The sequence below is a fragment of the Monodelphis domestica genome, chromosome 1 (genome assembly GCF_027887165.1).
Source record: "Monodelphis domestica isolate mMonDom1 chromosome 1, mMonDom1.pri, whole genome shotgun sequence".
NCBI lineage: Eukaryota > Metazoa > Chordata > Mammalia > Didelphimorphia > Didelphidae > Monodelphis > Monodelphis domestica.
Genome location: NC_077227.1, coordinates 254263208 through 254278093, shown reverse-complemented (window position 1 = coordinate 254278093; position 14886 = coordinate 254263208). Strand labels below are relative to the sequence as shown.

The 14886-nt window shown below is 37.3% G+C and overlaps 1 protein-coding gene across 11 annotated transcripts in view; it reads left to right on the top strand.

Moving 5' to 3' along the window:
* The window catches only part of GPATCH2L (G-patch domain containing 2 like), an 89326-nt gene that overhangs the window by 19793 nt on the left and 54647 nt on the right, over positions 1-14886 (top strand). For 6 of the 11 annotated variants that reach the window (XM_056810639.1, XM_007472772.3, XM_016427732.2 and 3 more), the window contains exons 1-2: positions 6433-6779; positions 8946-9612. In XM_056810639.1, coding sequence (XP_056666617.1) covers positions 8951-9612 — 662 coding nt within the window. In that variant the 5' untranslated portion in view covers positions 6433-6779; positions 8946-8950. Of the gene's footprint in view, positions 1-560; positions 662-6432; positions 6910-8945; positions 9613-14886 lie in introns of those variants that run through there. The other 5 variants (XM_056810634.1, XM_056810633.1, XM_056810640.1 and 2 more) reach the window with 4 other exon arrangements.

Below are 14886 nucleotides of genomic sequence, written 5' to 3'. Positions count from 1 at the left end.
GTGACTAAAACTTTACAAGGTTAGATCAATGGCTATAACTGCCTTGTAATTCTATCACATTCAGTGAGGAATTTCTTCATATTTCCTAGAAAAAGGTTAGGTAAGGTGAAAAGGGCCACCCCCGGTTTATACCTTTTAGGATCTGCAAAAAGGTCACTCAAAGTAAGTAGTCTCAAAGCTTCATGTCCTTTATATGATATGAATGTAACCACTTAAAATCTGAGAGGGGCAAAACCTTAATACCTCACTGTCTTAGTTATCATCCCATTACAGCTTGTAATTTCAACAAGTGGGATGGGGGAAATCAATTGTTCAGACCTGCTCAAACCCCTGCTATACACACTGCTACCTTGTTCTTTGTAAATGCCATTCTATCTCCTTTCTCTATTAATCGACATAAAATGCTTTCCCAAATCTTGGGATTCACTCCCTCCTCACCTTTGCCTCTGAGATTCCCCAGCTTTCTTTAAGGGTTCTTTCTATTTAAAATATCTTTCTTGATACTCTGCATCTTCTAATATATCATTTCTGCTAATTTTACTTTTTAATACATGTTCTAGATGAAAGATGGCATAATGAAGAGGAGAGAAAGCTGGACTTGTCACGAAGAAGCCATAGTTTCAAATCCTGTTTCCATTACACAAGGGCTTTGTGACCTTTGGTAAGTCACTTATTAGTATTCCAAACAACTCTCCAAGACTACATGTAGTACAATTGCTGGTTTCCTTTGGGCAGAGGGAGTTCCTTCACTGGAAGATTTGAGAACAGATGAAATAGAGTCCTAGATGAAAAAAAAGGTTTAAATTAACTTTTATGTGGAGGTGTTGTTTTTTCTGACAGACTATACACTAATATCTTGAGGGCAGGGACTTGTTTCATTTTTGTCTTTCTATCCCGAGGACTCTAACGCAATGCTTGTTATATAGTAAATGCTTAATAAATGCTTATTGAATGTATAATCTATATCAAATTACTTAGCATTTCAGAGAAGGAGGAGGAGAGGAAGGGAAAGGGAAAGAGAATTTAGAACTCAAAATGTTAGAAAATGAATGTTAAAATTGTTTTCACATGTTATAGGGAATAATATTACTGAACTTAAAAATGCTTATTGATGATTGAAACTACTAAAGAATAAGAAGTTTGTTTGTTATTGTTTAGAGCATGGATAACTAAACCAAAGGCATATATGAATTTAATCTCCTTCTGGACTCAACTATTAGCTTTACTCTGAATTGTCAATATGATGTGGAAGCCAAAAAAGTAAATGCTATCTTGGGGCTGCAGTAAAGAAAGGCAGAGTTTCAGGAACAAGTTAGTGATAGTTTCTGGTAGCTAGTGGTTCAGTGAATAAAAGTCAGAGCTGGAGATAAGAGATCCTGGGTTCAAATTGTGCCACAGACACTTCCTAGCTATGAAACCATGGGCAAGTCACTTAATCTCAGTTGCCTAACCTTTATCATTTAGAGAATCTTAGAATCAATACCTAGTATTTTTTAAAAAACCTTTACCTTCTGTCTTAAAATGTTTTAAGACAGAAGGTAAGGGTTTTAAAAAGAAAAAAATAAAAGGTGATAGTTCCTCTGAAGTTTACCCTGGTTAGTTCACATCAAAGGTATTCTTTGAGTTCTAGGTGTCCAGGTTTAGGAAGTTTGTTGATAAACCAGAGTGTCCAGAAGAAGGTAATGAAAATAGTGATGGATCTTAAATCTATGCCATTCAAGGGCTGGTTAGAATTTACTGGAGAAGAGAAAATTCAGTGGTGGGGTGTAAGTCCATTAGCTGTCTTCAAGTATTTGAAGGAATGTTGCAAGGGAGAGGGATTAGTCTTGTTTTGCCTTGTTTTAGAGAGCAGAACCAGAGGAAAAAATGGTAGAAGTTGCAAAGAGGCAAACTTAGACTTTTTATTTAGGAAAAACTTACTAAGGATCAGGACCATTCAAAAACTGAGTGGCTTACCCAAAAGGTAGTTGGTTCTCATCATTAGAAATCTAAAAGCAGAGGGTAGATAACCATTTTTAGGACATAGGGGATTCTCTCGTGGTATGGGTTGGATTAGATGACTGTCCTTATAATTCTCTAATTCTGTGATGCATGACTATAGATTTCATTTTCTCATTTAGTCATAAGGGGCACACTAAGCAAATTAGTATGGAGTTGTTATTATTCAGTCATTTCATTCATGCCTGTCTTTTTGTGACCCTATTTGGGATTTTCTTGGCAAAGATACTGGAGTGGTTTGCCATTTCCTTCTCCGGCTCATTGTGTGACTAGATCAAGCCAAATCTATTCCACCCTCCCACCCCCTACCCCCACCCCAAAATGATTCTAGCTGATAGCTTTCTAATATAAAGGATCTATGACATGGTTTTTGTATGTAAATGACTATACTATTATCATGATCATCTTTTTTGAAAAAAATGATCAAATTAGAAAGGGGGGTAGGCATTGTTTAAAAAAATTTACACTAGATTAGATTCATGATCTGGAAAAGTGCAAAATTACTATTTCACCTGTAGAATAACACCATTGTAAAACCTTTATGATGTGTACCAAGATGGGGAGAGGACAATACATTATGTTATATAAGGATGTGGAGAGGAGAAAATTTTAAGGCTATAATAGCATGATAGCTATGTTTAAGTATTTGAAGTGTTGAAATGGGGGGAAAGGATTAAACTTTTTTGACTTGTCCTAGAGGATGGAAGTAGATGTCCTGAAAGGATGAACATAACAGAGAGAGGTATACTTTAACTCCACATAAGGAAAACCTTAAATAATGTCTGGGAATTTCTAAAGAGGGAAGTATTTTCTCTTTGGAAGTGAGTTATTACTGGAGTCTTTAAGAAAAGGCTAGATGACTTGTTGAAAATGTCATTCAAAGGATTCCTATTCAAATAAAGGCTTTGAGGGGCCCCTAGGTGATTCAGTGGATAGAAAGCCAGGTCTGGAGATATCCTGGGGTCAAATTTGGCCTCAGATTCCTGCTATTGTGACTCTAGCCAAGTCATTTAACTCCAATTGTCTTGTGCTCTTCTGCTTTGGAAACTAAACTTAGTATGGATTTTAAGACAGAAGGTAAAGGTTAAAAAAAAACAAAACAAACTCAAAACAAATATTACCTTTGAAGGGACCTTCCATTTCTGAGTCTAGGATTCCTAAGAAATAACCTAGAATGTTAGAACTTAAACACAATTTTAGTTCTTGGATGAGCCCTGGAGATTATCTAGTTCGATTTCTCACTTTACAAATGAGGAAAATGAGGCACAGATGTGAAGTGACTGTTGTAAATTAGTAGCAATGCTTGGGGACCAGAACTTAAGACTTCCTAATTCCCTAATTCTAATACAGTACTGTACTTCTATCCTTGGGTCTGGAGAGGACTTTTTCTTCAGAGGACTTGAGTTTAAATCCTACCTCTGACACTATCTTGAATGACCTTGGGCAAAATATCTTACATTTTGAGGTTCTAGGTTTTCTAGTCGGTAAAATGAGGACTTTGAACTAGATGGTCATTGAGGTCCCTTCCTGCTATAATGTAGTGATTTTAGGAGTTTGATTCATTGATGTGAAGAAACTTTACTAATGCAGATCTACTCCTGCTCTTCAATTTAGGATCTTCAGAGAGTTGCTTAGGGGCACTAAGAGGTTAAATGACTTGCTCAGGGTCATAGAGTATATATATATATATATGTGTGTGTGTGTGTGTGTGTGTGTGTGTGTGTGTGTTGTATATATATATATATATATATATATATATATATATATATATATATATATATATATATATATGCTTTGAAGTGTCCATTAGATGATAAAGATTAAAAAAAAAACCCCAAACAAATATTGTCTTTGAAGGGACCTTCCATTTCTGAGTCTAGTATTCCTAAGAAATAACCTAGAATGGCAGGGATTGTCTTTTGCCTCCCCAGTACTTAGCATATTTCTGGCACACTGCAGACACTTCATAAACATTTACTGAATTGAACTTAATCGCTCAGTCTCAATTTTTTCATCTGCAAAATAGGAATAATCACACCTATGAGAAAATGAGATATCTGTAATCTGTCTTACAATCTTTTCCAATTATATATATTTCCTCCTCTTCCTCTTTCCCGGGGGGGGGGGGTATAGATGGCCTCAGATCCCAGGCTGTTATAATAATTGCTGCTGATAGCATTTATTTTTTATTTATTTTTAAAATTTTATTTAATTAGATGATTTAGAATAATTTTCCATGATTACAAGACTCATGTTCCTTCCTTCCCCTCCCCTTCACCCCTCCCACATCTGATGCGCAATTCCACTGGGTTTAACATGTACCATTTCCTTTTCCTTATTATTAATATTTGCAATAGGGTGATCTTTTAGAGTCTACTTTCCCAGTCATATCCCCATTGACCCATGTAATCAAGCAGTTGTTTTTCTTCTGTGTTTCTTTTCTCCGAGATCTTCCTCTGGATGTGGATAGTGTTCTTTCTTATATGTCCCTCCGAATAGTTCTGTATCATTGCATTGCTGCTAGTAGAGAAATCCATTACATTTGATTTTACCACGGTGTATCAGTCTCTGTGTATGTTCTCCTGGTTCTGATCCTTTCACTCTGCATCAATTCCTGGAGGTTGTTCCAGTTCACATGGAATTCCTCCAGTTTATTATTCCTTTCAGCACAATAGTATTCCATCACCAGCATATACCACAATTTGTTCAGCTATTCCCCAATTGGAGGGTATCCCCTCATTTTCCATTTTTTTGCCACCACAAAGAGCACAGCTATGAATATATTACATGTCTTTTTCCTTATTATCTCTTTGGGGTACAAACCCAGCAGTGCTATGGCTGAGTCAAAGGGCAGACAGTCTTTTAGTGCCCTTTAGGCATAGTTCCAAATTGCTTTCCAGAATGGTTGGATCAGTTCATAACTCCACCAGCAATGCATTAATGTCCTAATTTTGCCACATCCCCTCCAACCTTCAATATTTTCCTTTGCTGTCATGTTAGCCAATCTGCTAAATGTGAGGTGGTATGTCAGAGTTGTTTTGGTTTGCATTTCTCTGATTATAAGAGATTTAGGACATTTCTTCATGTGCTTATTAATTTTGACTTATCTGAAATTTGCCTTCATGTCCCTTGCCCATTTATCAACTGGGGAATGGCTTGATTTTTTGTACAACTGATTTAGTTCCTTATAAATCTGAATGATTAGACCTTTGTCAGAGGTTTTGTTATAAAGAGTGTTTCCCAAATTGTTGCTTCCCTTCTAATTTTGATTGCATTGGTTTTGTTTGTACAAAAACTTATTAATTTGATGTAATAAAAATTATTTATTTTGCACTTTGTAATTTTTTCTAACTCTTGCTTGGCCTTAAAATCTTTCCTTTCCCAAAGATCTGACAAAAGTATACTATTCTATGTTCTCCTAATTTACTTGCTTCCTTCTTTATGTTCAAGTCATTCATTCATTCCGAGTTTATCTTGGTATAGTGTGTAAGACGTTGATCTAAACCTAATCTCTCCCATACTGTTTTCCAATTTTCCCAGCAGTTTTTGTCAAATAGTGGATTTTTGTCCCAAAAGCTGGGATCTTTGGGTTTATCATAGACTACCTTACTGGTACTGCATTTTTTTTTCATTATTTCCCTTCATATTCTAGATCTTTTTTTCTTCCAAATTAATTTTGTTATCATTTTTTTTTCTAATTCTGTAAAAAAGTTTTTTGGTAGTTCAATGGGTATGGCACCAAATAAGTAAATTAGTTTTGGCAGGATTGTCATTTTTATTATGGTAGCTCATCCTACCCATGAGCAATTAGTGTTTCCCCAATTATTTAGAATCTAGTTTTAATTGTGTAGAAAGTGTTTTGTAGTTGTGTTCATATAGATACTGCGTTTGTCTGGGCAGATAGATTCCCAAGTATTTTATACTGTGTATGGTGATTTTAAAGGGAATTTCTCTAACTCTTGCTGCTGGGATGAGTTGGAGGTATATAGAAATGCTGATGATTTATCTTTGCTAAAGTTGTTGATTATTTCCAATAGCTTTTTAGTTGATTCTCTAGGATTCTTTAAGTAGACCAACTGATAGCATTTATAATATCACTTTAAGGTTTGCAAAGTGCTTTACATGTCTTCACTTACTTAAAACATTTTCACTCGATAATTTCCTGGAGGCCACAGAGCCCACTAAAAGGCTCCTCAGAAGGAAACTGAGGCAGTGACTTACTTGGTTGCTTAGTCACAGAGGTATTAAATTAGTCTCAGGATATGTACTGGCTGCATGTTGCTGGGGTAAGTCAATTAAGCTCCAGGTTGTCCTTGTCCCGTCAGATGTGCTTTCTTTAAAATAAAAAAAAATAGGGAGCAAGGATCAAACATTCTAACAAGCTGGGAACTTCCTATTGCCTCCCAGAATTGAGGGGGCGCGCCTGCGCGGTTGGGGCATCCACACGCACTGGGAGCTAGGAAACTCAAGGAGGTGTGCCCTAGCACTCAGCGATCACCCCGCCCCCAGGGCGGAGCGCAGGTGGCTTTCTCATCACCTTTCCCCTCTCCGAGATCCTAATTTGCCTGGGTTAGTGCCCGCCGTTCTTCAGAAAGCGCTGAGGCATGGGGGAAGGGAGGGGCTGGGACTTCTCGTGCTTGGTGTTGTCAGCTCCTCCCACGTCTCCTCTTCCTGCTCCTCCCCTCCACCGACCAGGACCGGAAATGAGGTCACAGAGGGAAACCCCCGCGGAGAGACGGGGCCCAAACTGCGGTGGCCGTTGAAGCGGGCTGCGGCAGCCGGTGAGTGAGATCATGGGCGGGAGACTGGGGTCTTGGCGGCGTCCTTTGGGTCCATGACATCTCCCTCTCGGACTCGGAAATTGGACCCCTTGGGTGATCAGGGCTGAAGTCTTGAGGGGCTTCCCCTAAGGTGTGCGGCGGCAGTGGGCGGGACCCTGGGAGGGGTGGTGGGGAATCGGGGTGAGTTGCTGGTGTGTTGGGCCTTGGCTAGCAGGGGCCGGGGGCCTTCTCCCCTGGACGTCTCAGACAGCGCGAGGAGGGCCTGGCCCTGTTTCCTAGGCAATGCCTCTTTGCTCCTCTTCCTATATTTCCTTTCACTTCCTCCTCCCCCTCCTTCTCCTCTCCCTTTCCTCCTTCCTCTTTCACCTTCCTCTTCTCCTTTTCTCCCTCCTCTCCACCACCCCTTATTGGTTTCCCCAGGTTCTGGAACACAAGGCCTCCCTTAGTCCAAAATATAGGATAGAAAGGGGTTGGGACTTCGTCCACACACAGACTCATCACCCCTCTGCACTCTGGAGGAGGGTGTGTGGTGTATCTCGTTGCCCATGGCCTTGCCTGACTTGATACTAGTAACCTCTGCCGAAAGGAGCTCTTCATCCACTATTAAACCCATGATTGGTATCTTGATATCGAACCCCAAACCTCTTTTTGGGAAAGAGCATTCTTCCATTTTCTCCAGCATCTCCCACCTCTCTCCATCTGTCAAAGAGTTCAGCCCTTTACTCTGTCAGGAATTCGGACCGCTTTCCTTAGGAATTCGGACCACTTTCCTTGGTCTTATGTGTGTGCCTGCCTTGGATTTCAGTGAATCTAAGAGTTTGAAGTGTATAAGTGGATTAAAAAAAGGTGGGCTGGTTAGGGTGATAAGTGTAAGAGGGATAGCGGGGAGATAGCAGGAGTGTCAGGGAAGGCTCCCCTGCATATAGGGTGGCCTTCTTGATATCTTATAGGAGAACATAAACAAGAATTGAACACACTGAACAGGCAAAGATGACTTGGAGAGAATGTCCAAATTGATGTGATCACAGATACATTTGAATTTTGAGCCAGATACTGACTAGTAACTACTACTTTTGAATTTGGTGGTAAACATTAAGATTTTTTTAAAACTTATGCTTAAAATGTGCTTAATAAGGAATAAGAAAACACTAAATAATATCCCTCTTTCCTGGTTCTGAGCTTCCCTTACCAGGGATTTGGGTTGGAAAGGGATTGGGACTTAGTACACATATCCATCCACCTTTCTGAACCCTGGAGAAAGTGGTATTGTGGTTTTGTTGAAAGTTGTTTTAAGCTGTTAACATTTTTTAAAACAGATACTACCTCCTGCACTACCTCCTGCTCTCATCATAAAAGTTTTGAATGTAAAGTTGTCCTAAAGTACAATTCCTGCTTTAATCTGCTGTGAAGTCTCAAAGTTGTCTCGTTGTTTTTGAGTCAGTGTTAATAAAAAGAAAGTACTGAAAAGCAATTAGCCAGGAATCTTAAACCAAACATTCAATCCCATACAAAAAATGTCATTTCAGTTTTAGATTTAGCCTGGTTTTCTTTGTTGGTATATAGGTCTTTTTTTTTAGCAATAAGATTTGCAATTGTCAAGGATGCCAGTGTCATGAAGGTGAAAATTAAATGTTGGTAATTCAATTCCTTTAAGTATTCTTAAAGAGCTGGCATTAAGTAGGTTTTTTTTTTGCATTGAATTATGTTTTTAAGTGCTGATAATAACAATTTTCTCTTGTATGAGTTGCTAAATAATTCTTTTCAATTGTCATTCTCACAAAAGATCCTATTTTATAAAAGCCCCAGCAAGTCCTCTCTTCCAGTGTTCTTTCCATCATGCTTCCTCCTATTTTATGTGAAACTTCATGACTCTTATTTATAAAAACATGCAATCTTTTGGCATAGAACATGTGCCAATCGCCTATTTTTAGTATTTTTGGGGGGGGAGAGGAGAGCAAAGATTGTAGGAAAAGAATTGGAGTGCTTTCTCATGAAAAGTGGCTATCTTTATGGTTTTGCAGCTCTAGAAAAGAATATATTCAGTGATAGAAGTTGTTATTGGTATATAGGTGGTATATATATGTGTGTATATATAGCATGGCAATATAGTCTGTATAACAGTATTTGCTTCCCTTAATTCTGTTTTTGAATTCTGATTTTTGTCAGACTTCATGGATGAGCTGGTACACGATTTGGCCTCGGCCTTGGAGCAGACATCAGAACAGAATAAACTAGATGAACTATGGGAGGAAATGGCTCTGAGCCCTCGACAGCAGAGACGACAGCTTCGAAAACGGAGGGGTCGAAAGCGGCGTTCTGACTTCACTCACTTAGCAGAACACACCTGTTGCTATAGTGAGGCCTCGGAGTCTAGCTTGGATGAGGCTTTGAAGGACTGTCGGGAAGTGGCTGCAGTCACCAACGTCAGTGACTCTGATGACACAATGGTGGCCAAGCGACATCCAGCTCTTAATTCCACCTTAAAGAATAAGCAGCACTCTTGGCATGAATCAGACTCCTTTACTGAGAATGCACCCTGTAGACCACTGAGGCGGAGGAGGAAGGTGAAACGAGTGACTTCAGAAGTAGCTGCTAGCCTTCAGCAAAAACTCAAGGTGTCAGATTGGAGCTATGAGAGAGGCTGCAGGTTCAAATCTGCCAAGAAGCAGAGGCTGTCACGTTGGAAGGAGAATGCTCCCTGGACTTCATCAGGCCATGGGCTGTGTGAGTCTGCAGAAAATAGGACTTTCCTTAGCAAATCGGTCAGGAAGGAGAGGATGGAGTGTGAAGCTGATGAACAAAAACAGGGCTCTGATGAGAACATGTCAGAATGGTGAGGCCATCCCCTATACAAACCAAAGGTTTTCCCACCTAACCTTTTCCAAAGTGCAAACTTGTGGTCTTGTGCAAGCCTTTCATAACAAATTTGCTTTTGCAGTTTTGATTTTGTAGTCTGATGTTAACTGATAGCTTAGATATCCTCAAGTTTCTTAAATACTCTTAGTAATGAGAGTTGATATTCATAAATCATCCATCTTAAGCATTGTACATATATGAGCATGTTTTTGTAGGTAATCAGAAGCTTTGTGCCTGTAATACAGGAAACTTCGAATTTGGTTTGTTACTCTTTATGTCAAAATTTTTACATAGTATGAATTGTTTAGGAATATCTGCTTTTTAAACTACCAAAAACACTTGGATAATTCAAATATGTAACATGTTGAACATATAAACCATCAGATTCTTTACAAAGGAAGCATCAAAAAATAAAAAATAATATTGGTTCCTATTAGCTTTTTCATATTAAATTTAATAAAAAACTTACTTGTAAGGAATTTTGGGTAACATGTCAGTGTAGTCTGTCTTAACCATTTTATTCCAAATAGGAGGAGCCAGCAGCCTTTGCAGTTGATGGAATTCCCATTTAAAGAATTCAATTTGATAGGTTCCATCAGCCTTTTTTCTGTCTCAGCCTAAACTTTTTCACAGGATTTGTGACCTCTGCTAGGACTTTGCTTTTCCTAAATGATGTTTTGACTGCATAGGCATAAATCACTGGAAATTTCAAGGTAGTATGTGTCAGGAACAGGAAAAGCTGTTTTGCACTTGACTGTCTGTTGATTTTATTGATTGGTTTTAATCCCAGCATCTTGATTTTACACTAAAATCTTATATTCTCTAGTCTTCAGAATTCTATCAAAGGGAGTTCACAGTTTGACCTCCCTTCCCTTTCTTTAATACATTATTTACATACTTACCTGTCTTCATGTGGATTTGTCTGAATTTTGTACTTAGGAAACAGATTTCTTTGTTAATTTTTTCTTCTCTTTCACATTATTGAAACTCTTTGAGTTATCCAGGTTTTCTTCTTCTTTTCTAAAATTGTTTTTATATTTCTTGGATCATTATGGCTTTTAATTTTAGTATAAGTACAAAACTGTAGTTTTTAATAATAAATTATCACTGTATTTGGGATATCTTACTACTTTCTAAAAACTTTCTTTTCATGGCATCTTTTTTTTTTTTAATATTACATTGGCTGTTTCTAAGGCTGATTGTTTTTCATATATTCTCTACTCTTTCTACTCTTCTTTTCTCTCTATTGCTTATGGTCTAGGCTCTAGAGAAGGGACCCTTAACCTTTTTAATGTATAATGGATCCCCTTTGGAAATTTGGTGAAACCTATGGACCTGTTTTCAAAATAATGCTTTCAAATGCATAAAATAAGATATATAGAACTATAAAGGAAACTTTATATTGAAATATTTTTTCAAAATATAAAAAAAAGTTTATGAACTTGGGGTTAAGAACCCCCCTTACCCTGCATCAATTAATTTTTTTCAAATTTAGTTTCCAGATTTGGAGTTGACTATATCAGTCTCTCTTCCATCTTGGCTCACAAGCACATTTTTTTCATCTTATAAAATTTAGTCTTGACTATAGATATCTATATACAGATTATCTGAAAGTTGGGATTATTTGAAGGGAACAGAACTTGTGCTCTCTTTTAGGACTTTGTTTCTTACCAATTTTGTGTTAGAAATAAGTTTGTGGATGTAATTCTCAAGGATTTGATGATGTGTCAGGAACACATTTCTTTTTTTTTGAAATTGGAAATAATTCTCCTTTTCTGGTTTTGACTCTCCTTGGATTCAATTATGTCAGAAGCAGAAGGAGCAATTCCTTGTTAAAACTTTTATAGGTATTAAAGGATTCTAAGCTCTATCACATCTTAATCAGGAATCTAATGTAAATGAAAAGAGAAGCTTTATAAGTTTTCCCCTTTCTAGATTTCCTCCATTATGAAATGGGAATTTTACTTGTTCTTCAGGGGCTGTACTAGCATGGAGTTGAGGATTCTGTCAAAATATTAGTTAAAATTTGTTAATTTTTTAATTAATGATAAATGTTCCCATTATTGTAGGACCCTCTCTGCTTTCCTTATAAATTAGGTCATATATTTTATTGTTCATTTACATGTAATTCTAGATGTGGAAGTTTTAGGCTATTAACCATTAGGCTTCATATCTAGCCTCATTCTTATTGTTAGATTCAAATATTAGTAACTTTACTTTTTACCTTGCTGACCTAAGAATTAGCAAAAGTAGTTCAACTCATGAAAACCTCATGGTAAAGTTGTTATGTTTAGTGATTTTAAAATTTACTTTTTTTTTTTTAAACCCTTACCTTCCGTCTTGGAGTCAATTTTGTGTATTGGCTCCAAGGCAGAAGAGTGGTAAGGGCTAGGCAATGGGAGTCAAGTGACTTGCCCAGGGTCACACAGCTAGGAAATGTCTGAGGCCAGATTTGAACCTAGGACCTCTTGTTTCTAGGACTGGCTCCCAAATCTACTGAGCTTACCCAGCTGCCCCCTAAAATTTACTTTTTAAAGAAAAGTAGTGACTATATTTTTTTTCCCCTTAAAATATTGGCATAATTCAGTTACTTTGAAAGTATTTTTTTGCCCAACTTCTCAAAGTTCATTTTTGGGATTGACTAAATATGGAGTCATTTTAGTTTTCTTCTATTTTTCCCTTTCTCTTTTCTACCGTCCTGTGACAATAACCAGTTCTTGTTTGAACTCCGGGAAACAATTGTGAATGTATTACTTTCTCCCTGAATGTATCTATATATACAGGATATTTATACTTGATTATAGATGTTTATATATAGTATGCATTTAGTTATTTGTCATTAAATTTGTGTGCATGTATACATGCACACCATATATGTACATTGAAGTTATGACTAAGATTTTTTGGGGGAGTGACAAGATTTATTTTATCAAATTGCTTCTATAGTTTATGTTTCAAAGTCTGTTCAGCAACAATTAATGAGTTTATACACAGTTTAATCATTGTATCCTGGGCTAACAAACCAACTTGGTTATTCCCACTGAATGTGTAGTTCAGCTCTTTTCTCCTGGGTTAAGTGAATTGGTTTGGTGATGGCCTGAAGTGGCAGCCAAGAGCCTTCCTGAAATGATGTATTAAAGGCCAATTTCACAGGAAAGAAAATATTCCCTTCTCCTAGAAGGCAAGTGACAGAGACAGAGTGCTAAGCCTACCCCTCCTTTTGTAGCCCAGGCTGACCTTCTGCAGCCCTGCAGTGCCTCTTGTTTTCTTATTTTTATAGAAAATCAATATCCTTTCTGACACAAACAATAGTTCAGAAGCAGGAATAAATGGATGAAAGCTGAGCTCTCTGTCCATCACCTCTCACTTAAACTCCCCCAAACTCTTTAATTATGAGCATGCTTTGCTCTAGGTGTTGGTGACAGTGAAATTGCTAAATGAGGACCATTTTAACCAAAGATTGGGTGATCAATAACACACTATAGCAGTAGCTTGTTGGATCAATAGCATTCATTATTTCATGGTTAAGGTAAGTAGCCTCCTTTGCAAGTGGAGGTCATTAATCAGTGCTTACTAGAGCTGGGAAAAAAGACATGTAGCAGGTTGAAGATTGTGTTTTTTAATCCCCTAAGTGGGGGGTGCTGATCTGTGATATTTCTCTATATTTGTTACTTCTAGAAGTACGTAACACCTCAGAATTTTGGGCATCTTCAGTAGAAATACCTGATTATTTAAAAATTTTATCAAGTGGTATAGTTGTTTGCAATGATAATTTTAGGTACTTTAGATAAAAAAAGAGACCCATTTTAGAATATTTTTGTTCACAGAACCATCTCATTTATATTTTTTAAAATGTGTAACATGTATTAATTTCTCTAAGAGCATTCATTTTACTTTGATAACTTGTTTATATTTATGTAAGTAACCAGACTACTAACTTCTACTACTAATATTTACTGTTTCTGCCCCCACCGATGCGTCTTGTGGATAGTGAGATATTATGAATCCTGACTAGATGAAACATATGCCTTAAATGAATTCTTTATTTTTCAGTCTTAAAGGCATTGTGATGTGATGGGCCTGGCAAACTCTTCAGGTAGAAGAGCAGGCTCTCTCAGAGAGACTTTTATATACGCTATCTTGGAGAGACTGTATCTACTTGTGAGCATTTAGAGGTACTTTGAAATTTTAATTAGGTGAGAATTAGAGACCTAAAGTTGGGCATTTTCTCTAGGAAATAGTGAATTGGTTCTATCTGCTATTTTCTGAAACTTTTTTTTAAAGCCTGACTTGAAGGTCTTCCTTTGTGCTCCAGAGAAATAGTGAATGAATTAAAATTAAATCTTTGCATAGGGTTCAAAGGGAAGTCATTAGATACCATGGGAGCAAATATTAAAAAAATAAAAGATCACAGTACTATATTTCAGGTGTACTTTAGAAAAGAATACTGAGGTTATTTAGTATAAGAGGATGGCATTCAAAAGGACAGTTTTATTAATCTTCTCCCAACTGCTTAAACAATTCCACATACCTAAAGCTAAAAGTGAGCATGTTTATTCAAAGTAGAATTCATTTTCATGGAGCCTTTGTTCTCTATTTACTTTTTTTTCTGGGAAGGGACAGGGTACCAACCTCAGGATGGTACCAGGCTAATTTTATTGTTTTGCCAGCAGCTTCCTTTTTCTAAGGGTTAAACTTAAAGTCTGAAGTTTCATAGATTCATAGATTTAGAACTAAAAGAGATTTTTAAAATCTACCTCATTTTACAGTTGACAAAAGTAAGCCCAGAGAAGTGACTGACCTAGATTCATATTATCCTAATGAGAGTCTGAGGTAGGATTTGAACCTAGGTTTTCCTTAATCCCAGACATACTGCCTCTTTTCCCACTGTATTCTTGGACTGGTAGATAGTAAGACCGGAAGAAGTAAGAGCAGGGTCTCTTTTATCCTGATTTTATGCATTTACACCAAGAACCCTGTTTACTGTAACTTAACCAATGCATTTTTGTTTCTTATTGTCTGGGAAGTTCAAAGATTTAAATGCTTGCAATTACAGAGAGAAATTTGACATTGATTATTGTTTACTATTTGTACTCTTTTTTTTTTTCTTTAAGTTCTCCTGTCTTAGAATGGATACAATGTATCAGTTCCCTGGCAGAAGTGCAGGTCTAGGCAGTCAGGGTTAAGTGACTTGCTAGGGATCACATAGCTAAGAAGTGTTGGAGGCCAGGTTTGAACCTCAGACTTCATG